Genomic DNA, 25,925 nt, shown 5'->3' on the forward strand with positions numbered 1-25,925 from the left:
ACTTCCTGGACCTTAAATGCTGGAGGCTGCAAGTGGGAGAGAGGAACAGTGCCGGGAAAAAAAAACCCTGGTCATACTCAGTTCACTCTCCTTTTCAGCATCTGCTCTTTGCCACTGTGTGAAACAGGAGACTAGGCAAGACAGACCTAGGATCTAACCCAGAAAATGGCAATTCTTACATTCTTATTTAGAAAAAGCAATGCAGCTGGGGCATTTGTACAGGCAGGTGTAGGTTTTCTCCTGTTAAAGGATTCTTATCAAATGATGGTAAAACAGCCAAAGAGCAGCTGTACTGTTTTTGGTAATGGGAACACTATGTGTCTATCTGGGTTTGTTCTACTAGCCCACAAGGAAATACACAAGAACAAGAGATAAGGGTGGGGCTGGTCCCCAACACTTGCCTTGTATGAGACCTTCACCACCGAAGGAGCCCATTTATCAAATTCGTACGCCCAATTTGACAGAGTTCTAGGAGACAAAAGAGTTCAGTCAAACCTGATCCAGCCTAATGAAGAGTCCAAACATTCTGCGGCTGCCCCAGAAAAAGAACTAATACACCAACAAAGCAGCTCCTGTTGCTTTAAAAATGCTAAAATCCTTAATGAGAAACCACGCTTCATGCCCAGATCACCATTCCTACTTCACAAAGCTGCTACTTGGTGCACCACACCCACATGCTGGACAGGGCTGGGGGGCACAAAGCAGAAAGCAAAAGGCTAGATCCTAAAACTTGAAGACTTCTACCATGTTTTGTCCTTGGTAGGGGAGGCTTAAGTTGTTCTACTAGGCCAGCGAGTGTGAAATAAGATAGAACTACCCTGTAGCTATCCTGAACACAGAAGCATGCTCTAGACCAGTAGTTCTCAACCTTTAACTTAAGGCACTTCCTTAAAAAAAATCTCAGCTCTTCGCTTTCACTGTTTTGACTACAGAAAAATAAATCCTTAGACCAATTCTTCTGTTGCAAAGAACTCTGAAAACCTGTGACAGGGTAGAAATATTTATGATGCTCTGGATTCCTGTTTGAAACCTCATGTGGTTTATCTTGTGGATTATTTGTAGGCCGTGGCTCATCTAAAGGTGTTAGTATTATGTGGCATCCGTAAAAGGATCTCATGGCACCCCAGAGTGCTACAACACCCTGATGAAGAATCACGGAAGTCAACAATGATGAGTCAGTCACTTAGAGAGCAAGATGTCATGTTGTCACAGCTGTAAAGCAGGAATTGAGGGGCTGTGGATCTGCTCTACCCACTGTGCTTGGGGCACCAGGCAGAAGGGCCTCAAGGCACAAGAACAACCCCAGACACTGCCAACACCTCCTGTGGGATCTTGTCTGCATGAAGAACATGGGCACCCGGAGGGGAACCTGTGTGGATGGCCTCTCAAGAGAACTACCCCTTTTCAGACCAGTGACCCCACGAATGGGACCTACCTGGCTATGGGTGTGACTGATAGTCTATTTGATCAGGAAAGGTACATGAGGTATAATAGATAAAGGCAAGAGGATTGCAGCTACAAACTGGTGTCTGCTCAACCTCCCATTGCTACAGGGTGCAAGAAATCCAATTGCTTGACTTCCAGTTTGTCAGCTATTTATTCACTTTCCAAACTGCCCCTAACGAATCTGTGACAGAAATGTCATATTCTTGACGCAGATTCATACGGATGTGCAGAGAAAGCTGCAGAAGCATCATCATGTCCACACAGATAATGCTTGACTAAGAAGTTATGAACTATGGGTCTATGACAGAGGCACAGAAAGTGGCCTGCACCATTCTCCTTTTTTTAAATACATCATTTCCACAGCAGCCTCAATGCTTCTATTTCTATGGCCCCTTTTAACTAAAAGACATTGAGGCACTTTACAAAAGCTCCCCCCAACACTGCTGTCAGGTCAACAGCATGACAGATGAGTAAACTAAGGCAAAGCAGCAGGGTCAGAGAGTGAACCCATGGGAGGGTCAGGAACAAGGGAGAATCTAGGATTTTGAAAAGGGGGATGTACAATAGTGAGGTGCACCATCCCATACAACACAATGATGCCTGATGAAAGGTGTTTGTGCCCAAAAGCTTGCAATTAAATAATTTTTTTTTTCAAAAATCGTGTTGGTCTAATAAAAGATATCACTTCGACCATTAACCCTGATTGCTTTTTCCTCTAAATCAATAGGGATACAACCTGAGTATCTGACACATGGAAGATATCAAATTTTAGCTAATTTTTTTAATGAAATCTTTGTAATTTCCCTAGGAGGAAGCAACTTTGACCACCTGAAACCCAAGATACTGCTCCTGCCTTTGTTCAAGGCAATTTGCATCATCACAGAGCCTCATAAGAGAGCTGAGAGATACCTTACCAGCTAAGAACTGCCTGTCCAGGAGTATTACATCTATTGACTCCTTTGTGAAATCCCATGAAATATGAACTTTCATTTCCACCCAGCAGAACTTTTATAATCTTTTCTCCAATACCTTATGATGAAGGGTATTTGTGCTTGAAAGCTTGCAATTAAAGACATTTTTTTGCAAACATCTTGGTGAGCCCTGATTGCTTCATACAACACAACACATTTTTCTCCAGGTAAAAAGAAACTAGAAGCTTTATTAACACGCTAGGGGCCTAGGGCTGGATTCCTCAGTTTAAGATTGATGCAAAAACAAATATAATTTTTTTGGAATGAGTCTGTAAGGCTCTGAAATAGGAACTAGGTAACCAGGATCAGCTATCAAGAAAGGGGAATTACAGAAGGGATAGCTTAACTGGTGCACAAAGACCATTAAAATAGGAGAAGGTCATTAACACCTGTGGAGTTAAGTTTAGCAGGAATCAGGTAAATGATAATGAACTGTGAAATCAACAGATTCCCCTTGTTGTTGCCTGAATCTGCAAGTCCCAGCCCCCTTGGTCTAAACACTACATCTTGCTTCCTTTCCTGGCATAGATGGGATCAGCCCCGTGGTTACTACAGACTTCTGTCCAACCTCCCAATACTGCTGGGAGAATCTGGGTGCTGCACTTACGAGAGAGGTACTATAATGAGGAAGGGTCCATTGATCCGTTTGTGTTCCATGAGGTATGTAATTAAAGCGATGGTCTGAATCGTCTTGCCCAGACCCATTTCGTCAGCCAGGATGCCATTCAGGTTGTTGTTGTACAGGGACACGAGCCACTCCAAACCTTTGATCTGAACAGGGAGAGAAGAAGGGAGTGGGATTTGCAGAATGCAAATTACACCCTGTGAAACACAGGCCCTAGACCCTGCTCCCCAGGATTCATTAACAAGCTGTAGTCATTCACTCTGGCAAACATTCAAAATGAATGACTAGTATGTTATTATTAAGGCTCTTGTTTGAGAGGCAATTATCTCAAACAGGTCATTTGGCATCGATCCATCCCATTCCCATCTGGACCATGTGCATCTCAGAGTTCCCTTCCAAGCTATGTGTTTTAAGTTAGTGTCTGGCTCATCTGTTATTTTACAAGGAATGCCCCTGTCTGAGAACATAGTGGTTTTGGTCTCTTCAGCACACGTAGGATTTTAACATCTTGCTGGCTAGTGGCATATGCTAACGAGAAAATCCTCCGCTTTCCATGGCGGGAAAGGTATTAGATATGACCAAGGTTCCTGGAACTGCATTGGTCAGCGTGACACCATATTATAAATGAGGGACATCACTTCTGTTAGTTCCCACCTGTTTCCCCTAAGACCTTGCCTGCTTTGTGTTTTGCTGTGTTCAAACATTGTGCAGCTGGCTGCTGCCTTGAGCCCCAACAGGGATTTGCATTGTGCTATTTAGAGAATCCACGCACGTGTTTAAAACTTGCTTGTTAACCTTATTATCCCGTGATTTTTCTTTAAGAGGCTCTTGGAATTAATTCAGTTCAGCACGTTTCAAACAGGAAATACCGACCTCCTTCCTCTAAGGGGAGCAGATTAAGCCAGCTCACAGAGGCAGCTGAAATCCTTAAGCAAAAAGAAAAAGCTGGGCAGGCTAACAGAGCCAGCACTGAGGAGGGCAAAACCGTGTGGACCAGCCTGTGGTCTGACCCAAGCCTGGCAAGTCTTATGATCTCAGTGAAGCTCTGCATGCACTTGGCACATAACAGAAGCCAGCTTGTGCTTTCTGGTTTTGGACACTCTCAGGCTGCTTAACAAAGTCACCACGTGGTTCTACACAAGCTCCATCCAACTAACAGCTCACAATTAAAGTGTGCAGCAAAGGGAATAATGAGAGAACACCCCCCCCCCCCCCATTCAAGCTGTGCCTTTCTGCACACATCTGTCCTGTCCAACATCCCCTCTAGGTACCTGGCAATGCCCAACAGGCAGAGCTGGTGTGTTGAGTCCCGTGCGTGTGTGCGTGCACACACACAGCACCACTGGCCATCTCCATTCAACCACCCATAATCAATGAGATTCCTGCCTTGGTTTCTCACCTGGTACTGTTTGAGTACACCGTTGACCATAAGCGTGGACTGCTTGTCCACCCGTTCGGTGACTGCGTGGGCCACAGCATAGTAAGACTGCAATCCCCTCGCCAGTGCCTGAGAGACCCCATATTCATCGTCAACATCTTGCTTTGCATTCCTATGAAAGGAAAGACGTGAGGAGAAAAATCCTTTTTACTTCTCTAAGAAGCTGCACTCCAGGGCCCCCAAGCTGCCTTTTGGCCCCTAGGATCCAGCGAGTTGCATCAACACTGAAAGACTGCTTTCATTTCTCATCTCTTGCAAGGACCAGGGAGTAGAAAGTAAGTACCCACATGCTCAATGCTTTGGAAACTAATAAACCTTGCCCTCCCAGTATCTGAGATCCTATCCTGCCCAAATGGCCATTTGCTTTTGAGACTGCAAGGAACTTGCCAGTTCGTAGCAAAAGCTGTTACTGCCTCTACATCCAGCAGTATCTGTTTTTTGTTAGCTTTCTTTTTTTATTTTTCTTAAAAAGATTATATGCACAGGGCATGTATCAGTGCAGTTATATTTAAACCACACTAGTTTCTCCTGCAAGTCACTTCCAATACAATTAAAAGGAAGATTTAAATGAGTATTCTTCTGAATTGATGGCAATTCTGTTCCATTGGTGCACCAGAAATTACTGATCTCACAATGCTTAAACTGATCACCTGAGGAAATTCCGTACGTGCAATTTAAGGCCCAGATGCATTTTCTGGGTTTCACAAAGGAAACTGGGAAGCTGCACTGAAAAAGCAAAATGCAGTGCTCCCCTGGGAAGATCTGGAAAGAGAGCTGGTATCGCTACTGCCTGACTAGAATTGTTCCAGAGGTGTATGTGCCTTTTCTAGCTTGTCTAAGAGCAAAGGAAAGACAGGGAAGATGTGTGACCAAGGCATATCCAAGGTCTTATCAATATTAAAAGGAAACTAAACTACTTCAGCATTAAAGTTCAGCTTTTGCATGCAGGAGAATCAGACATTCAAGCCATGTTTTGTGCAGGAGCATAATGTGAACTTGCTTTGAAATACTCTGCCATTTCCACACGCAGTCATAACTTTTCCCCATGGAAACACACGTTACCCAAAGACAGAACCTGAACTTGGCATTCTCTGACTTTTAGTGATGTAAAATAGTCAATACCACATTCAATTTGTTTTTCCCTCTCCAGTGAATTTCCTTAGTTTAAAATAGCTCAGGTAGGTGCATTCATATTGATAGGATAATCTCCATTTCCATGGTTACTTCGATAGAACAGCACACAGTGTACTACGTTCCTATAGAAAAGCATGTACTTTATGCTGTGGTAATACACCAACTTAATGCCGAAGATTGCATCTCTGTACAGACTGGCACCCAGCAAACACAATAGCTTGCTACTTAAGTACTTGACACCTACATTTCCCTTTAGCTCAAGCTGCAGGAACTCAGGCTTATGAAACAAGAGGTTTGTGGTTCGAATCCAAATGGGGACTGATGTTTGCAACCCTTTTTCATTATGCTATTTTCATATACACCTGTTCTTCCTTCTCCTAGTGTAACAAAGAGCATTTCTCAGCGAAGAGAATGGTACATGAAACTGGGAGTTTTCAATTCAAACTCATCTGTTCAAGCATAACAACAACCATCACCATCACTCAAATCATTCTCTTGGTGTTCAATACTTGTGTCATTCCCTTGTTCCGATATAAAATATTGATTTCTCATCAGTTGCAGAAAAACTGAGCAGACATTTTCAATGTTTGTTGAAGGATTTACATGCATAATCCATCATGAGAATAATAATAATAATAATAGAATGAGCTGTTCAAAACAGCTTAGATTTAGAGGCACATCTCAACCTTCAGCTCTGGGTACAGACCAAGAGAAGAATCACAGCTCAAAATGTTTTGTTTGAGGTGGACACTGGTGAAAGTTGCATGCTACTGGAAGTGCCCTCCCAGACACCTCCACACATGGTGAAATATGACAGTGTCACTTGACAGTCAGGTGACAGAAGCTGAACAGAATAATATTTGCTTTAACTGGACTCAGAGAGAGCACTACACAAGCCTCCTCTTGCTAGCTATTAGGGCATGTCAATAATGCCTCCCACAAAGCCATCTGGAACACGAGAATTCCACCTGCAGCCACTCTGGGCTTTTTCTCCCTCCCCCAAAAGGGTAAAGTGAAAAGGGTATCAGGAGATGTAACAACTGCCAGCCAGAGGGACTGCATAGGGCTTACTCGATAATGTGCCTGGCATCCACTTCTGAGACGTCGTCGCTGTCTGGATCTGGGATCTTCTTTTTCTCCTCTACCACAGGCAAGGCAGGCTGAGCAGGCTGCGGTTGCTCCTCTTCTTCCTCCTGCCAGAAAGGAAAGGCCACGCTGTACTGAATAATCAGCTGTTTGCTCCTCTTTACACTAGAAGAGTTACCTGCATGTTCCCAGTAACCTGGAGCAGATCAAGTCTAAGACACTTACTGGAGATGTACTGAATCTAGCAGAAGGGCTCTCTGTAGCTATAAGTCTCCATTTTTCAATGGTTATATATCAGTGATTCTCAACCAAGATGCAATGGCACCCTGGGTTGCCTTGAGATCCTGTTACGGGTGATATGGGCAATGTTAGCACTATTAGGTATGCAAACGTAATCTACAAGATCCCAGGAGATTCCAATAGGAATCCATCATGTTAAAAACATTCTGTCCTGTTGTGGTCTTTTCTGAGTTCTTTGCAATAGGTGAATTGCTCTAGTATTTTCTGCAGTGAAAAAAAAACCTAGGAGCTGGCATTTTCTGAGGGGTGCCTCAAGCCTATTGAGGAGCACCTTGAGCGTAAAAAGGCTGAGAACCATTGGGTTATGTATCAACCGAGAATGTTGCTTTCTTTAAAAAAAAAAAAAAAAAAAAAAAAAAAAAAAAAGATGGATGGAATGCAAATGGAAGTTAATTAAAAATCAATCAATTAAATCAGGACCTTCCACTCGGTGATTGTAACCAATCTAACCTGCTTAGTGGACACAAACATGGGTGGGGGAAAGGTGTTTCCCAGTCTCCCCGTGATATCATAAAATACAAAAGGATAAGAGTGATTCAAAGCATTTCCTCTTACCTCCTCCTCCTCCTCTGACCCACTTTCTTCACTGTCAGATCTTGGAGCTACTTCATATCTAATTGAACATAAATATTAGTATTAAGTATCAGTTCAGCTCTTGACAGCTCTACATACAAACAGATTAACTTGGGTTCTAGAAGCTTTGAATGCAGAACCATAATTATATTTTTAGTACTATTTTTATAATACAAATCACCTCTTCTTCCTTCTGCTCTCAAGTTGCTGGATGAGCACTTGGATGAATGCCTGGTATTTGGGATCATGTATACATGGATGTCTCAAACACCTCTGCAACAGGGTTTCTACTATTTTGTGAGAACCAAGGTTTGTTTACTCAAGTTTCATTGGACCATGTACGACTAGAAGAAAAGCTTGACAAGTTCTCAGGCACAAACTGCCTTTCCTCAGGGGCCTAAAAACTTAGTTAACTTCTTTCCCCCACAGCTACACAGTCCAATAAAATGTGTGTGTGCACGTGTATGTGTGTGAGTGCACAGTGGATTGGCCAGGGTCAGTCCTAGATTTTGGAGGCTGCCTCAGCATCCTGGCTGTAGGAGAAAATAAAAGCAAGAGTCCAGATTGGCACAAATTGGCCTCTATGTGTGGTTCCTGAGTCAGGAGCTGGGCATGTACAGGGGGGTTTGCACTAATCTGGGACTTTTACTTCAATTTTCTCCAGGGAGCCCAGCCACTGGTTCCTGGTGTTGACCCCACCGCGCTGAGAGCAGAGTTGTTTGTGAAGTAGGGTTGGGGTGCACGCATGGAGCTGTGTGGTTGAGGCTGTGTGCATGTGTGCGTGCATATGCGTGTGTGTGCATGCGCACAATGGCCTGCCCAGCCCTTCTCCTGGGAGTCACAGGGTCAGGGTTACGTGTGTATGCATGTGTAGACATGTGTAGAGGCCAGGGGCATGTGTGCGTGCATTCCCGCACACATACACTGGCACCTTAACCTCCCCTCCCCATGCCAGATTTCCCGCAAATTCTTATGGCCACCCTTCACATTACCGGACAAATCTTACTTCTCGTGTATGCCCCTGGATCATTGTGGCTACACTTCCACTACAATATTACCACCATGTTATTTTAGTAGCTGTCTGTTAGGGCCTAGACAGACAAATGAACAGGGATACCAATACAGTTGTAAAGAAAAGGATTTACCATGGTTCAGCTGAGGTAACTATTTCATCCGTCTGCTCTTATCCCATGGTAAGTGCAAGTTAAACCAGGGCAGCTTGGCCCTAAATACAACAGGGTTAAGTTACCGCGGTTTAGCTTCATTTACTGCACAAAATGAGCAGAGAGACTAAGCAGTTACAGCAGATCACCTGGCATGTTCTCATACAGGATATGTCCCCCCCTCAACACATTGAAACAGAATCATTGTTTGGCAGCTCATGCTCTATACTGAGATCAGCAGAATCTTGGCTTTCAGAAGTGTCTTTGGGCCACCTCTTGTCATTCACAAGGTTTTAGACCAGGACCTTGTCAGTGCTCTGGGCTATGAGAGCTTTTTTGAGCACTGGTTTAGAGCTGAGCATAGACCACAATCTTGCCATGAACCCCAAGACAGACACCCTGCACAAGATGAATCCGTTCCATGACCCAGCTCTTGAATGGCGATGATTTCCAACCCCTGGGACAGGCTGCAGAAGCAAAGCTATAGAGTGTACTAGATCAAACGCTAGTCCATCTGCCTTCTGGAATTATACTGGGAGACCAGCTGGGATCTGGCTTACCCTGGATTCATCTCTAACCATGCATCCAGTTGTCCAGCCTTTGGAGCATCTGTGCCAGTAAGGATCTTCCCGCTTTCAACGTGGATCACTTTAACAGGGAGGTCACTCATCTGGCTGGTTTCATCCAGAGGCTGAGAAAGCAAAAATATTTATGAGGCATTTGGGAATCTTCCACCCCCAAACTCCTCATCAACTGAGTGTGACTGAAGTAAAAAAATAAAAAATAAAAAAAATGGGGAAACTGCTATGTAAGAGGTTCACCAAATGGTGGCCACAGCCAGACCGATGGGGCAGGTCAAAGGTTTTGTTTCTAAAAGACCACCGCAAGAAACAGGAAGCCAATGTCTTTACCAAGCGCCTAGACCAAAGGAAGCACCAGCTGGCACAAGAGTGCACAAACAGAAGTGCTTCATCTGAAATACACCTAGCATCTCTCACAAATTCATTTCCCACTCAGTATTTCCCTTGTTGTAAACATCTCTGCAAAGTTGTCAGCACGTTTGTAACTGAGACCATGGATTACCACGCTGAGATCCCCAGGCTAGTTTTGTACACGAAGAGCTACTTTTAAGGCTGGCAATTATATGACCCCCATCTCTGTGGTGGCCAAATATCTTTCTTTGCTGTATTTGTCCACGTCACTCACGTATACAAGGAGGCTCTATCACTCCCACTTCATGGACGCCGAGGGGCTAAGGAGCTTGCTGAGGGTCATATAGGAAGCCCATGTCAGAGCAAGGAATAGAACCCTGGTCTCCCACTTTTTGGGCTACTGTCCCAATCACTGGACCATCCTTTCTCAGGCAAGACTGGACCCTATGGGTCCAGTTGGATTCTCTCCTGGAATGAGAAGTTTTGCAGAGCCCAACATCTCCATTTTTACTGGGGGAAATCGTTGAGACAGAGATTTTCTCCACATCCAGTTTCTATGGAACTGGCTGCCCTGTGCACTTCATTAGAGCATATTGCTGTTTTCCCTTTGGCAGCAGTGAACAAGTGTTTTCTATCCTACTTGGCATAACATGAAAAAGATCTTTGTACTTACTTCCCCATCTGGTCCAATTGCCGGCGTTTGTCCCTCTGCATTCTCTGCCTTCTGAAAGAGAGAGAAGACCATGGTTAGCAACTCAACACTGAAGGAAACAGAAACTAAAGCCATGATCAATGTTACTCTAGCATAGGGCTTTTTAGGCAAATAAGCTCAAAAGATGATAGGGCTAGGAGGACAGAAACTGTTGAGGCTGCAACAGATTTGTAAATGAAGTTCTGGCTTAGCATAGCCACAAAAGTATTCGACCAGGAATTATGGTTTTATTGCTGCCTCCTATACAGGCGGTTTCCCCCACAGATTTACCCATTACCACAGCATGCAAAGCCAGCTCTTGCTAGTGAATTCTATGCCTCATAGCGCTAAGAGAGCAACAGAATGGCATTTAAAATCTCCTGGAATAGAAATCCTGCTGTCTGAAAAAGATATTTCTCACCTGTTTCTCACTGTGCCAACTCAATCTTGTATTCCCAAACCAGAGCTTGGTTTTGTTCCATTGTAACAAAGAAAGAAACTGAACTCTGTTTGGTTTTACCAGTTTTAGTCTAATCTGTGACAATTTAGGAGGAGTTTCCCGAAAAAGCTGTATGACCCGGTGACTTGCACCAAAACGGTTTGTGATTTAGAGCATGTACAGTAAATATTCACTAGCAAATTTCCACTAGTTACAAGCAGCGACAACATAGGGCTGTTTTGGGTTTCTTTTGCTATGTTACTATGTAAGAAAACTGCATTGCAGTTTGTAAGTAAAGCAATAACCCAAGAGATCTGCCTTAGGCTGAAAAACCTAACAGAAGAAAAATGCAAGATACTGTTTTTTGAGATGTAACCCCAAATAGGGTAGAGCACGTGGGGAGACCACAGGTTCTGATGATGCATTCAGCATCCATTTCTGGAGTTCCCAAGCCAAGCTTGGCATTGGATTAGAGGGGAAATAGGCTGGCTTATCTTATCTTAGTTCATCCATTTAGTATTAGTGTGAGTGACAGTTTGCTCAGTAGAGGCCTGAGCTGTGAAGGTAGAAATAAAAATGAAATGAGACAAGACCATGGAAAGAATTCTGAGATTTCCAAGCTCATGGCCTGCTCAGGTTCATGCCCTGCCTGTGCCATCCTCCTTTGCATCCTCCTAAACTCACCTTCTTTTTCTTTTTCTTTTTTTTCTCCTTGGCAACCTGCGCAGCCTTGTGTTGACGTACCAGTTCCGTCAGGTTTGCTACGTACTCGTCTGTCTGTTGAAGCAGGTAGGCCAGGCGCTTGTCCTTCTTCTGGTCAATCAGCTTGCGGTACCCTTCCTCATCTTCAGCCTAGATAGCAAGAGAGAGAGGAGAGAAAAAGAGAGGTCTTCCTTGCTGCTGAAAGATCATCTAGAACAAGCCAGCTCATGCTCCCAGGCAGGCTGAAGACAGTTGACATCACTCAAGTGTATAACATCCCATCTACCCTGTGGGAAACCTCACCATGAGGCGGCGCATTCTCTCCTTCTCAATCCTCTCATTCTCTTTCTTCTGCTCACGCTCTGTGTTGGCATGGTAAGTAGCCACGGCCTTGGTAAGTTTCTGAATCTTGCCTGTGACAGAGCGGTGGTATTCTTTGAAATCCTTTGCATGCTGGAGAATGCTGTTGAGGTATTCCTGAAGGGACAAAGGGAGAGCAAATGAACAGAGATGTCAGGATACTGGAAATGGGCACCCTATTGATCAGCGCTGAACTACAGTATATTCTCACATACAACATACCCCAAGATATAATACACACCTTGTTTCTGAAAAGCAGAACAATGAAAATAAAGAAAAAGATTTCCAGATGTATGCCTGTATAGAGCAGGGACAGAAGCTAATCTTCAGCTCACTCGCTTCCCTTTTCCTGTTAAACTAAAACTGAAACCCTAGCTGCTGCTAAACACTGGATGGATCAATGATGTTGGTGGATCAATGATGTTGAAAAGAGCTAAAGAGTCTCCAGGCCTGAAAAACAGGAGGACAGAGACCAGAACCAGCAAGCAGACAGCAAAACTGCCCCCCAAAAGAGTTAGCTTCATTAGTAGAACATGAAGACCATTAAAAAGGAGAGAGAATTGTTAACCCCTACAGAGTGAAGAACAATGAGCCATGAAGTCAAATGACTGCCTCAGCTGCCCAACTTGTAATGCCACAACTGATGCACTGCAAAGCAGAATTCAAAGCAGGGTGCTTCTATCCCAGGCAGAAACAGTTTCCCTGCTCAATACATACACCCCAATTCTGGGGGGCTGATACTGGGGAGGGGAGGGGGGGGGGAAACAGTATATTGTATATGAGCAAGTATGGTAATTCACAGTAATACAGTATCACCTTTCCCTGCCTTGAACCATTTGGTTCAAGGATTAATTCACCTTCACACTGAACACAGAAAACTCTTATTTTCCATTACCATACTTTACATGAGAGAACATTTAATTTTAATACCTCAGAAAGAACCCACAATTTGATGGTGTCTGCATTTCAGCTCTCCATGCAGGAGCAAGTTATGGCCCTTACAAATCTCAACCCCAATGTCCTGGTCTCTGGAACAGTATAACTTGCCTGGTGCTTTTGCCTGCGTTTCCGCTCCTGCTCGATCTTCTGCTGCTTCTCCAGTTTCTCCGTGATGCGCGCCTCCCGCAGCGACTGTCGCTTGCTGCGCTTGTAGGCCTTGGCATTGAGGGCAGTTTCCAAAGCAGTGTCCCGCCTCATGCACACCACCACTTCCTGACGCAGCTTGGGGAGAAAGTCACTGCATTTTAGCTGTGGGCACAATTCTGTTGGGCCAAAGTGATGCCCAATATTATACCATCTCTGCACTATTAAAGGAGCAACCATGCTTCTGGAGATGGCCAAGGCAAGAATGTCAAGTCTAAAACATGCACAGAAATAAGTGGTGACTCCATAAACGCTCTCTCATGGCCACTCAAAGCAATGTTCACTATTAAAATCCCTTTCCTGCCACTTCACTTCAGCCTTCTGGAGTTTAAGTGGGACTCAGCATGATGACTGACCCTGAAACACTTATCTATGCATACAGGCCAATTGCACCCTCAGAGGGAGAAAAAGCAGAAGTCAGCTGTCAGATCTCAGAATAATGAATCATAAGAGGCTGCCACAACACAGCAGAACTATGGTTCTCCCAGCCTGGCATCCCATTGCACCCCTAGACCAACTAGGACAACAGCCCCTCTCATCAGGCGTCTTTGCCTCATGCCATTTTAGATTAGATGAGCAGAAAATGGGGATGGGCCCATGTTCTCAGACCAATATTAAAGCAAGCTACCATTCCTCCTTCTCAGGCGATAAGCAGATACCATGAGGCAGGGCCAGGGTGTCCCTGCCAGTCGTTGGTTAATTTCCAGCCACGCACAGACACAAGGCCTCCGATTAACCTGGTTCTGTACATCCAGCATTCGCATGAGATTAGAAAAACCCACCATATTTGGCTGATTTCTTCTTCTGAATCGGACACTGGGCAAAACCAGCTGCTGGAATGTCACCACCTACCTGTCTCTGGAAGTTGAGCAGCCTTAGTGCTTTAAGTTCAATGGTAGCTTTGGTTCTCAGGTCACCAGCCAGGGACCCAGGAAGGTTTTCCAATTCTTGGATCCTGTGAGCAATCCGAGCCTGCAATCTGCAGAGATCACACAGAAATTCATGGCAGATGAAGACAAGACTGAGTTTGCTATGTATGTGCCCCTTTCCTCTTCAGCTGAAAAGAGGGTCTCAAATACACCTGTGCTCTATCAGGTCCTTAAAGCACTGGATCTCAACTATTATGGGGACATGTGGCAGTGCTGTACATCTGTTTCTAAAACGATGTTTTAGACATGGTTTAATAAAATGATATACCAGCAGCTCTCTTCTCTGGCATGAAAGAGACACTTGCTAATGCAGTGTTGGGCAGGTGTCAGCCCCTGAAGAGACATGCAGACGAATGTCAGCACAGCAAAACAGAAGGTTTCTGGAGCTGTACTGACAGGCAAGGGAAACAATTTATGTCCAGTTCCCTAAGAGGGTCTGCACAGCACAAGTCAACTGGGACTATAAAGAGGGAAAAACATGTTTACTTGAAACCAGACTAAAATGCAGGGGAAACCACAGTATTCCTGACAAAGGAGGCACCGACAAGAGAATGAAAGAGGAAACACAGCCAGTCCCTTTCACATCAGCATCCCATGTCCCAGACAGAAGCCAGAGCTGTTACCTGTACTCTCGCTCCTGTAAGATTTCCACGGGGTCGAGTCCTCTAGGTTTCTGGATGGGAGTGATCCGGTTCTGCTTCTGATGTAGCTGTACCATGGGGGCAGGTTGGGCCGGCTGCCCGGGGGACTGAGTCTGGGGAGGCATGACAGGAGATGCTGCCGGAGGTACTGCTGGGGGTGCTGGTGAGGGACGGCCGGTTGGTTGAGGAGGAATCAGTTTCTGAGGTGTGCTAGTGGGGGCTGCAGCATTTGCCATTGGTCCTGTGTGAAAACCAAAGCAGAACAATACTGGGGCATGTTTCTTTTTCTTCCCTTAAGACTGGTCAGAATTTCAAGGTGGGCAAGCTGCTAGGACTGCTCTTCAGCAAGGAGCTTATATCAAAAGGATGGGCTGGAGGTTCTTTAATGGGGGACAGAGCAGGTGAGAGGGTGCTACTGTTAAGATGAGCAAGAAGAACTGGGCACCTGAAGCCTCAGCTGGCTTCAAAGCTTATGGGTGTCTGGACATGTTTCACTGCCTAACTTCAACTGATTATTTGGACCTGGAGAACCCAAAGGCAGCCTTGCTAAAGTTCTGAGGCTGGCACTTTGGAAAGATCATTCAGAATCTATGTATTTCTAATCCCCTCAAAGGCACCAGAGGCCAACCTGCAAAGCCTCTTTCAAGCCCTGGCCTGTCTGCAGGGGAGGCCAGTAGGAGGTAATAAAGCCATGAGGCAATTCTGAGGCTCTTTGGAAGCCGGAAGACTGCCATACCTGGTGAAGCTCCCCACCTGGCAGTGATGCACAAGCTAAGCGTGAGGTCTACTGAGATCTGTCAAAGCTCATGTGATGATACCCTACTGCACGCCATGAGGAGGGGAGGTGAACCAGTGGGAACAGCGAGAGCAGGATACGAAAGGGAATGAGATGCCCAACTAAGGCACCAATGTCAATGGGAGGTTAGGAGCCTAAATAGCACCAGGGACCTGCACTGCTTTCTGGCTCCAGGCCAGTCTTACCTTCAGGCCAGGGCTTTGGGGGCCCACCAGGCGGTTGCCCAGGCATTCCCGGGGGCACTCCTGAGGGTCCAGGAGGGGGCATGTTAGGCCCTCCTATACCTGCGGAAGGGACAGAGAGGGGACAGCAGCTGTAAGACCATGTACAGAGTAACACGCTAGCCCATTCCTTGCACGCTGATTACAGGAACCCAAGTGAGGCTCCTTCCAATCTTTGTAGCTATTGAGTGCTCAGCCTGTGTGCCCATGTCCACTGACAAGGTCCCTTCCCTGATGAACACACAATTCTGGTTCAGGCAAGCTAAAATATGCATAAACAAGACAGAGAGGGGGTAACAGCAGCACAGATTGAGGGGAAGGAAAGAGACAGGCTGCAAAGGTGGCAGAGAAAAGCATGTGCAAGGGCTGGACTGAAAGGGTTTGTCAAAGAAGGTCTGACAGAGCAGAGAATATGGAACAATGAAGAGAGGATGAGGAAGAGCCCTAAAAGAGTTGGTGAAGACACAGGCTGGGGACTGAATAGATGTTACACAGGGCAATATGTTACTGTGGCATAACACAATGTGGGCCAACCTCAGTGCTGCAAATTAGCCCTCCATCCTCCCCAATTTCCACTCCAATGCCCTTCTCCTGCTTGATTTGCTGCTCTGCTTTCTGTTCCCTGAGCCCCATCTATTGTTCTGCTCCCTGCCCTGTGACCTCTGCCTGATCTGATGCTCTACACTCTGCTCCCTTACCTATCTGCCATTGTGTTGCCTGCCCCTTCCCAGATCCGCTACAAGCCACACCTGGAGGCTGTCCATGCAAATTGTGGCACTTGTCCCATAGGTTGGACCCTCCTGGCCAAAAAGAAGGCATCATGACAACAGAGAAAAGGTGTGACCCATCACTACCTCTGTGGGACAAGTTTATAGAGCCTTCCTGGAATCCAGGCAAAGGAACAAGCATGCCAATGCTTACCATGAGGTCTGTTATAGTTGGGAGGTGTTGGTCCGGGTCCAGGCCCAGGTCCTGGTCCTTGCACTGGTCCTGTCCCAGATACAGAGGGTGGAGGTAGTGTCGGCATTTGCTGCTGCATTCCAGGCATTGGTCTTTTTCCCTGCACTGCCATTTGGAGGTGATCGGGTAGGGGCTGTCCTCTAGCCAGCATCTTGTAGGCCATAATCTGAGCTCTTAACTGGTGCAGCTGGTTCTGGTTAAAAGGGGTTGGGCCCCGATTTTGTTGCCCTAATGCTTGTGGGTCAGTACCATCCAATGGGACTCCTCCAGGACCGGAGGACATCTGTGGGCCAGAGGATGGACCGTTCGCTGGGACTGGGCTCGACGCGTGCTCCGAACCACCCAGGGGAGAAGGGTAACCTGGAAAGGAGACAGGCAGCTAGGCAAGAGCACAGCATACACTTCCAGCAATGCCAGAGCATGCTGTCTGCTCCCTGTAACCTAGACAGGAGAGTTGTTTTAAAAAAGACTCCAGGGAAAAAATAAAAAAAGCATTTAGTGCAGGTCACATTTCTAGGAGTGCACCAGGACAGGTCTAGAATCAAGGACTTAAAACACAACAAAAACACTGTTAAGGGATTTTTTTTATCCTGAATGGACATCAGAGTCTGCCCAGATAGAGACACAGGTGTGTTGGTGGCTACAAATGGCTCCAAGGTGCCTCCAGTGCTGCCTTTTCCATCTATGTCCTCCTTGTAGAATTGTTTTTTGCAACTATATTAGATTGGAAGCCTTCCTGGCCACAAAACCACCCTGCCCTAGAGTCCCTTGACCTGACTACCATGAAGGAGGCACAGGAGATGAAGGAGGGAGATCCTGGCACAGGAAGCAGCAGCACAGGAGATCCTGTCTCAGGCATGAGGTTGGACAAGATAGCCTCTGGAGGTCCCTTCCAGCCTGACTTCTCTATGATTCTAAGGATACTCAGTGGTTGCACTGATATAAGTCAGCTTCCTATCTGGAATTGTGTGCCAGGAGCCCAGAATGGCACCATTCTGTGTGACATCTGTTCCCAGTGCTACACTGTACAGAGGAACAGGTGGCCTTTCACAGAAGTTTGCAGCTTGTAGCCAGATTCTGCACCTCATTGAGCTAATGCAGCATCCCAGGGGAAGCAATAATCAATAAAAGGAACTGCACGGTTGACTCGTGTTCTGAAAGGTCCCACAACAGCCTCCCAAACCCTCTGCTCTCCCCACCAAGAGACCTTGGGAGTGCTGATCCATTGGGCTTGGAGGAGGGCCCATTCCTGCGTGTCCACCAGGCCTCATTCCCATCCCCTTCATTTGGCTGTAACGAGGATCGTCCGACAGCCCCTTCTCATGCATGGAATCCATTGGCTGAAAGAGAAAGAGCAGTGATCTAAAACTTATTTAAAAGCAACCACCATCAAAGAAACTGCTGAGCTAGTCTCAGCAAGAGAGCCAATGGTGATGGAGTGTGGTGTGGGGCAGTCTTGATTTAGGTTAGCAGTGTTCTGGGGACATTAATCATCTGCCATATGTGGATATGGCCTAAACAGCTGGCATGCAATGGGGCAGAAAAAATCACCACAAAAGAGAAATATTAAAGGATTTCTCACTTCTCACACATGCACGATTTAGTTGAAACCCACGTTAACTAGGTAGGACAGAAGCTGGAATTCCCCTGCAGGCTACAAAATCTTCTGGAGGCATCAATAAGTACATACAAGGTCTCAGGGGCCATGTTGTGAACACCCAGGTAGCCCATTTTGGATAGCTCTCGCCAATACTAGACCCATCAGTCTTCCAAGTTCCAAGATCAATTCCTCAATAGTTTGGAAGTTACACATTCAAACCGCACCCCAGCGGTTACAACCCCCCACATCCCTACCACACGCCAGTACCACCTCTTACCTTGTGCATCTGATGCATGTTGTCCTGAGCATAGCCCCCAGGGCCCTGAGGTGGCATAGGGTGTCCTGCAGAAGGGGGTCCAGGGCTCGGTCCCATCATACTATGTGCAGAGCCAGGTGAAGGTCCAGGACTGGGGCCTAACATTGCACCAGGTGATGGCCCAGGCCCAGGAGAAGGGCCAGGGCGAGGCGTCCCTCCCATTGGAGGATCTGGAGTAGACATCTTCAATGGAGCTACTCAAAGGAAGGTCCTAGTGCAAGAGAATCTGTGGTCAGGGATCTCTTAAGACAGCCATGTTGCCACAGGATGGCTGGAGAGGTGGTGGGGAGGCAAACGTACCAGAATCGACTAGACCCTACCAAGTCCTTGAAAACATTGGGTTGTCAAAAGACAGAACCAGACAGAACATTAGGCAGTAGGGGAAAAGGGGAACTAACTCCATGCACCAGAATATGGACTTGGTAGGAACACTTTGTACATGGTACCAGGATAAAAAGGCACACTGGGAACTTCAGAAAGCCACTGGTTCCCTATAGCCTGTTCTCCAGCACCTGGTCCAGGCTGCTTCTACACATCTCAGCTTACGTAACTGCCATGCCTTCTCCAAGGAGATCTATTTGAGGGGCTTATCTGCTCTCTATATTATATGGATAAAACTATGACAAGCAGGCCATCCTTATGCAAAGCTATAGGAGTTCACCTGAAAGTGTAGATTTTACATCAAGTTTGTTAAACTGGTACAATTCACTGTGCAGATGCTGACAGTTTTAAACTGGGCTTATGTTAGCTTCTCTTGTACCAGTAACTGTAGAGGGCCAATAATTTAAACCAAAAAGGACTACATTTTTTTTTTTTTTTTAACTGACAAGAGCACCTAAGCAGGTGTATGAAGGTTTTTTAAAAGAGGAAAGGATTTTTTACAGTGATATTTTGTATTGGGCTAACTTAATCAGGTCTACTATTTAAAACTCATTATTGTTTATTGTTTTAAAACTCATTTTCAATTCCTGTGTGTAGGCAAGTTCCACACCTCTTCTGTATTTCTAGATTACTTATTTCAAATGAGAAACTGGGACTGATGGCCAGTCCAGAACAACATCAGTTCAGTATAATTATAGCAAACAGCCTTCTGTAGCCCTTTAATCTTCTCTGACTATACACATACATGCCTTTAGCACTGGCTGGTAGTTGTAAAATGTTAAATCACTAATGCATACTAAAAAAAATGACCTCTAGCTTCAACAGTACAAGACAACTTCACGCCCAGTCAAACCCAAACCATGAAAATATGAGGATCAGTCCACCAGACAGTGGTTCAGAGTGACCAAACCAAGGGAAGAGTGTTGTGTGAGTGGGCCTGGCTAGTATAGATAGTGTTTACAGCAAAACAGCATTCTCGTGGTAGCAAACTACAGCCTGCAATGATGACTTGACAGCAGGAACAAAACTAAAAACAACCCAGTTGGCTGACCTGCTATTTCAGGTTTGATTTGCCTTTCCATTTAAATGTTGGGTGTTTGTTTGTTTTTTAAAGAAATGGATGCAATAGATTTTGCTGCATCAAACTCCACTGACGAGATGCTGTTTAAATAACGAATGCAGCCCATTCGTACATGAAAGTCTGCAAATGTCGATGGAAACAGTTGTTTGGAAATGCACTTTGGAATAAAAATTTCTAATTATTCATCTGCATGTTTCCACCAAATTAAAGCTAAGATACAAGCTGCAGGGCTGCAGCAATCGAGATTCCTTTCATTTCCAACGTGGCAAGAGATTTGAACATCCGTATTTTTGAAGATTCCAGATGGTGAAAGGGAACACAATGCCCAGGTAAAATAAGCCAAGAAGAAAAGAACATTTATTATATTCAGTTTTGATCATACTTCCTTGCCCCCGGTCTCAGAATGAGTAAACGGAGACAAAAATCTGTAACATAGCTGCATTTTCACTCATAGAAGTAACTACACCAAAGCTTTCACCAGACATAAAATCCCTATTCACTGTCTGAATCAAATTAGTGTCTAATAGATTATGCAAGAAAAGATTCAGTTGCCCGTGAGGCAGGTAATATAAACTAAACTTCAGGTGGCAAAAAAATAGGGATGCGGTATTACCAATTCTAAAGTTACAGAAATTCTCAGAACAAGGAGTCTAGGGAAAAAAAATTATGCAACTCAGCCAGAATGTGCTCTCTAAAACTGTCAAGCTACATCAGAGCAGGTAAATGTTTACAACCGCCTGTCACACGGGAACCCAAATCCATTTCTGGATTTCATGCTCTGACACATATTGCAGCTGTGAGAGCAAAAAAGGTACCAGAAGTGGGAGCTGAAGGAACCAAATGCAAAACTGTTTTCTAATATATCACAAAGGGGAAAGTATCTCAGGGTTTAAAGGAAGCTAGAAAGGAACTGATTGGAATTTATGCCTAAAACTCTCTCATGAAAAGAATCCAGATATTTTCTATTTTTTATTACCTCTCAGGGTTAAATATTTGAGAAGCCTTGAGGAGTCTAACTCTTGAGGAGAGAAAGATGCCAGGCAAGTTTGTCTCTTAGAATCAGCAGACTGGCAGGAAGTTGGGATGCTGCTGCCACTGCTTCCATAACCAACCTCTCCAATTTTTCAGGACTAGACAACATTATAACACTGTGAGATAATAATCCAGTAGCGAACCTTTCTTTATTACTATATTTTCTCATATACAACACACCTGGGCCTATATGGAGTATAGTATAAACCTTGTTTTTCAAAGGTAAAAGGAAAGGAAAAAAAAAATCTTTCCTTGTAGTAAGTAACTGGATAGCAGCAGCTGGGAGCTGAGCCTACTCTTTGTTCTGTCCCTTGCAGTTTTTACTTTCACTTTTGCCCATCATATCCAGAAACTCTTTTTACCATGTTTCTCACATATAATGTGCACTAAAATTTCCAGCAGCTGGAGTTTTTTTGGCAGCAGTGGGGTGTGTGTGTGTGTGTGGAGGGGGGAGGGTTGGTTGCATGCGAAAAAATATGGTATTTTCTGTCCCTCCATCCTTTTAAGAAAGCAGCAAGAGTCAAAGGAAGAGATTGGACATTTCTGTGATTAGCAAGAACAGCCAGAGTGACTGCAATTGATACTGAAAAATTAGGAAGAGATGTTAACAACCTCAGTGAGTCCTGACGGTTCACAAGCCAGCCTGTAACCAGGATGTAGCAGTGAGACCCAACATGCAGGAGCGGCAAATTGTCAGTATTCTGGCATTTTTACCCTCCCCCTCTGAAATACCTGCATACCGCTGTCTACATTATCGGACAGTAGAGACTGGGCTAGATCATTTTGGATCCAGTCTGGCAATTCTTATTCTTAAACAATTTAATAAAATGCAGAAAAAATAATAGAAAGGTAAGTGGATTCCAGGTTTTGGAAACTTCCACCCCATCAATCTAATTAAAAAATGTGCATCTGAGCACAAACATGATCTGTAATTTAAACAGCAGCACAATTTATAGTCACTTCAGTCACTGGGAGCCAATCTCCTGATGAAGGCATGAGACACAGTTACTCTGTCCAGGCCATTCCCTTACTCATGCAATCTGGGTTTCAGTGAGATTGGAAATGCCCTCACACATGAATGTACAGAACTCAGAGGAACCAACTACAGATTCTCTCCTTAGTAAGATTTTTCTTGGGAGCTATGAGGTTTGTTTTAAGGGTGCTGCATGGTGCAAGCACCTATACATGATTCACGTGATAAATCTAGATATTTTAAATAGGAATTCATAATGTGAAAAGCATTCTGATGTCTTGTGACCTTTCTGAACTCTTTGCAACAGAAGAATTACTCTACGTTTTTCCACGGTCAAATGAGTGAAAGCTAAAAAGCTGCCGCGATCGCGCATGGGGGGGAGGAGGAAGAGAAGTTGGGGCTTAAAGGGTTTAGAACCACTGCCTTAAAGAGTATTATGGACTTTTCTCCCTTCTAAGGATGTCTTTGGTCAGGGATTCCACTCCTGGATCAGTTACCAAACAACATAAAGGCATGCCACAGTCCTTTTTAAACAGGATTTGGATCCTTACTGATTAGCATTTCCTCATTCAGGACAAGAACAATATCAGACAATCCTCCACAATGTCACTTAAACTTTGAAGGAGTGTTATAGCGTTCAAGAACCCTGTCATTAACCACACGGGGAGTTTGTACGCATATTTTAATTTGGCAATGCCACTTCCTTTCACACATGCAATTATATTTAAAGGGATAAGGCAAGTTGCAGTGTCTGCTCCAGACAAGGCTCAGAGCTGTATCTCTACCCCTTGATCTTTAAAATAACTAGGGTCCATTGCTACGCATTCTTAACTGAGTCTGTAAAGTTACAGTGAAGTGCAAGTACAGCCCCTAGCCCACAGTTTTCGTTCATCTGCTGACTGATTTTTGGGCACAGGCATCCAGGCTACCGGCTTTTTGCCTTTCTCCCGCCTTCACAATTCTAGCAAGACAATGCACCAGCGTTTTCTTTTTCCCCTTCCCTTTCAAGCTACCATTTGTTCCCCTGCCTCTGCCTTCCAACAGCTAATGGCCAAATGAAGAACAACTGAAGAACTTACTTTGACAAGAATGTGGAGGACATCACACACTTGCCTATAAAACCTGAACCCTATTCAGCACAGGAGATTCCCAGCATGACCCACAAACCTGCAACTTACAGCTGGTCACAGAAATTTATGAAGTAGCTGATTTTTCATTGGTCTGGCTACAAATTATGCATTTCATGCCCATGCTGGCAACAGAAAATATTATCTGTCAGGGGCAGGACACTAGGATTCCAACCGCTCTCAAGGACTAAACTCAAATGAATTTACACTGCACTTCGAGGAACCTGGATGTTGTCTGAAGTGGTCTCTCACTAGAAAGGAAACAGGCTCTTGGAACCAACAAAAGAATTCAAAAGGGCCTTGGATGATTCTATACCTACCTTCTTCTCAAATGACACCTAGATCTGAGAAAGTGTCAATACAAAAAGTTATCTATTGACCCACCTATACCCTTTCAACACATTTCTCAATGTTGGAGATGAATATACTCTACTTCCTAATGTCAGCTAAGCAATATTTCAAAAGAGTCTGTGGTTTTCTCTCTGGCTGTAGGGGACAGAACTAGGAGCAATGGCCTCAAGCTGAAGCAGAGGCAATGTAGGTTGGAGATGAGGAGGAACTTTCTGACTATGAGGGTAGTCGAGCTTTGAAACAGGCTGCCTAGAAAAGTGGTGAAATCTTCATCCCTAGAAACATTCAAGAAGAGGTTGGACAGTCCTGCCTTGAGCAGGAGGCTGGATTAGATGATCTCAGGATGTCTGGTCACTTCCAGACTGACTTCCCTATGCCATGAGCCATTATATTAAAAAAAGATCTCATACAGCTTGTGACAGACTAATACTGTAACGAAGGTGGACTAGTCAGTGGCCTGCCAGTCCAGAACTTACCTATGCACATTGAGGTCTCCACTAGCTCACAGCACAGTGTCAGTGTGGTGAGAAGGGGGCGACTGAGGTTTCAGGATTACCAGTTTTAATCCAGTGCTGTAGGAAGAAAATTGGCAATTACCACTCATCAACTGGATCTAGCCAATAAACATTCTATGTCATGGCACAGAACAACTGGGTCTCCCTCTTTCAGACCAACATGGGGAGAATGGTCATGTTTTACTCCACAAAAGTACTGGCTGTTGACACCAGACATGCTGGTGTATTCATGACAGCACTGATCATGGTATTCCTCTGCAAATGTGGCTGCACTTCATGGGCTTTGGCTCATTTGCCTTTCTAGGCTTAAAAAAAAAAAAAATCTTAAAAGAAATACAGGATCTTGAGATCTTTTGTCACTTATTTACTCTCTGGCATAAATTAGTGTTCATATCAAACCTCCAGCAGTAGAGATAATACTGCCTCACCATGCCCCTCATTTGGATGTATCTACCTCCCTCAGACTATAAACTATGTGGGAAAGGAACTATCTTTTTGGGCTGCAGTTGTACAGCAACACACACAAGAGGGTTCTGGACCATGGAGCTCTTAGGCAGCTCCACAACATGCATATGGGACCAGCCCACACAGAACCAAACCCAGCTGCTGCCTTTTGTCCTTCTTGATTGCGTCTCCACTAGGGAAAGATTATTTTTATACCCCTGCTATAATCCCAACCTAAGAGAGGGTAGTTGTAGATTAAGTCAAGGTAACTGAAACCCTTCAGGGAGGGCAGCCTGAAGGTATGGTGACCTAATAGATTAGGCTGTGCGTTAGGATTCAGGAGGCCTGGATTTGATTCCCAGCTCTGGTACTGCTGGGTGACCTTGGGCAAATTACTCCCTCCTTGTGCCTCTGTTTCCCCATCTGTGAAATGGAGATAAACAATCTTGGGCTCCCCTGTAAAGCACTCGGAAATCTACAGGCAAAAAAAGTGACACGTTGTTAGTGAAGATAATAATAATTGCACACCTGGTGCAGCATTAAGTATTTCCTTAGCTCAGGGGCGGCCAACCAGTGGTACACGTGAGATTGAGGAGGGAGCAGAAAGCAAAACAGCAGACCAGGCAGTGGAAGAGGTTCAGAGTGGTCATTAGGTTACAGTAGTTTGTAGCATGTCTGCCAAAAAGTCTAGTGGCTCCCAAAAGCTTAACATGACCCACGATTTGTCTGAATCTGAAACGGGGATGCTTATTCCTTTTATAACAAAAGGGTTAATGAAGAGCAGCTGATGAAATTCCATGTGTGATATGTCCACAGGACAGCAGTGCTTGTTTAGTCCATCTGACAGGTGTGGCCATTTTCTGCCCCCACCCCCTCCCCAGCACATTGATTTCTTCAAGGGTGACAGGCAGTCCACCACTTGGACAGGCCCTAGGACAATGGAGTCCTGACCACCATCTAGGCCTCCTGTGCTAATGCATTTTCAATATATAGGCATGCATCCTATGCCATCTACTTGATGTCTAAGGACCACTGCTGCTGCACATCCCAGAATGTGGTTGGCCCAGGACTCCATTCCCTGTCCCCAGGGAAACAGGATCTGCCACTAGAGGCATCTAGCACTCCATTCCCAACCCCGCCTACAGCACCTCCAATGAGCTAAAAGTGGGGGGATGTCTACCAGAACCCATTTCCTCAAAGAGGAGGCACCTGTCCTCTTTTGAGTGGCAAGGGGTGTGGGTTCCTATCCCAACACTATGCGGGACCTGCAATCCAGGTCTCCCACTTCCTAGGCAAACGCGCCAATGCGAAGCTCTTGGGCCAAAGACTGGTGCCACCACCCCATTGTTCAAACAGTTGCTGCAAGTGGTTTGTCTCGGGCTAAAAGTCTCGGGACTCCTGCAGAGTTCACATCCTTTCCCAGACGGTGAAGTAGCTACTTGGGTGCCCATCCTGTATTGCTTCTGAGCACGTGCAGTAGCACAAAGCTAGATGCCTAGGTAGGTTATTTCATGCCAAAATGGAGACTCATTGGGAATCTGGGTGCCCAGGAGGG

At 45.2% G+C, this 25,925-nt stretch overlaps 1 protein-coding gene across 8 annotated transcripts in view; it reads right to left on the reverse strand.

Annotated features, from left to right (window-relative positions):
* SMARCA4 (SWI/SNF related, matrix associated, actin dependent regulator of chromatin, subfamily a, member 4) overlaps window positions 1–25,925 on the reverse strand; it is a 52,948-nt gene that overhangs the window by 22,362 nt on the left and 4,661 nt on the right. For all 8 annotated transcript variants that reach the window (XM_019486180.2, XM_014606277.3, XM_019486179.2 and 5 more), the window contains exons 2-18: window positions 23,888–23,983; window positions 18,428–18,677; window positions 17,758–17,890; window positions 16,512–16,910; window positions 15,555–15,653; window positions 14,556–14,814; window positions 13,856–13,982; window positions 12,908–13,081; window positions 11,804–11,977; window positions 11,483–11,650; window positions 10,342–10,392; window positions 9,297–9,427; window positions 7,556–7,613; window positions 6,686–6,807; window positions 4,442–4,592; window positions 3,025–3,188; window positions 402–468 (exon numbers count right to left, since the gene is read on the reverse strand). In XM_019486180.2, coding sequence (XP_019341725.1) covers window positions 402–468; window positions 3,025–3,188; window positions 4,442–4,592; window positions 6,686–6,807; window positions 7,556–7,613; window positions 9,297–9,427; window positions 10,342–10,392; window positions 11,483–11,650; window positions 11,804–11,977; window positions 12,908–13,081; window positions 13,856–13,982; window positions 14,556–14,814; window positions 15,555–15,653; window positions 16,512–16,910; window positions 17,758–17,890; window positions 18,428–18,649 — 2,499 coding nt within the window. In that variant the 5' untranslated portion in view covers window positions 18,650–18,677; window positions 23,888–23,983. The remainder of the gene's footprint in view (window positions 1–401; window positions 469–3,024; window positions 3,189–4,441; window positions 4,593–6,685; window positions 6,808–7,555; window positions 7,614–9,296; window positions 9,428–10,341; window positions 10,393–11,482; window positions 11,651–11,803; window positions 11,978–12,907; window positions 13,082–13,855; window positions 13,983–14,555; window positions 14,815–15,554; window positions 15,654–16,511; window positions 16,911–17,757; window positions 17,891–18,427; window positions 18,678–23,887; window positions 23,984–25,925) is intronic.

Source organism: Alligator mississippiensis, chromosome 8, assembly GCF_030867095.1.
Source record: "Alligator mississippiensis isolate rAllMis1 chromosome 8, rAllMis1, whole genome shotgun sequence".
In the NCBI taxonomy this organism is placed as follows: Eukaryota; Metazoa; Chordata; order Crocodylia; family Alligatoridae; genus Alligator; species Alligator mississippiensis.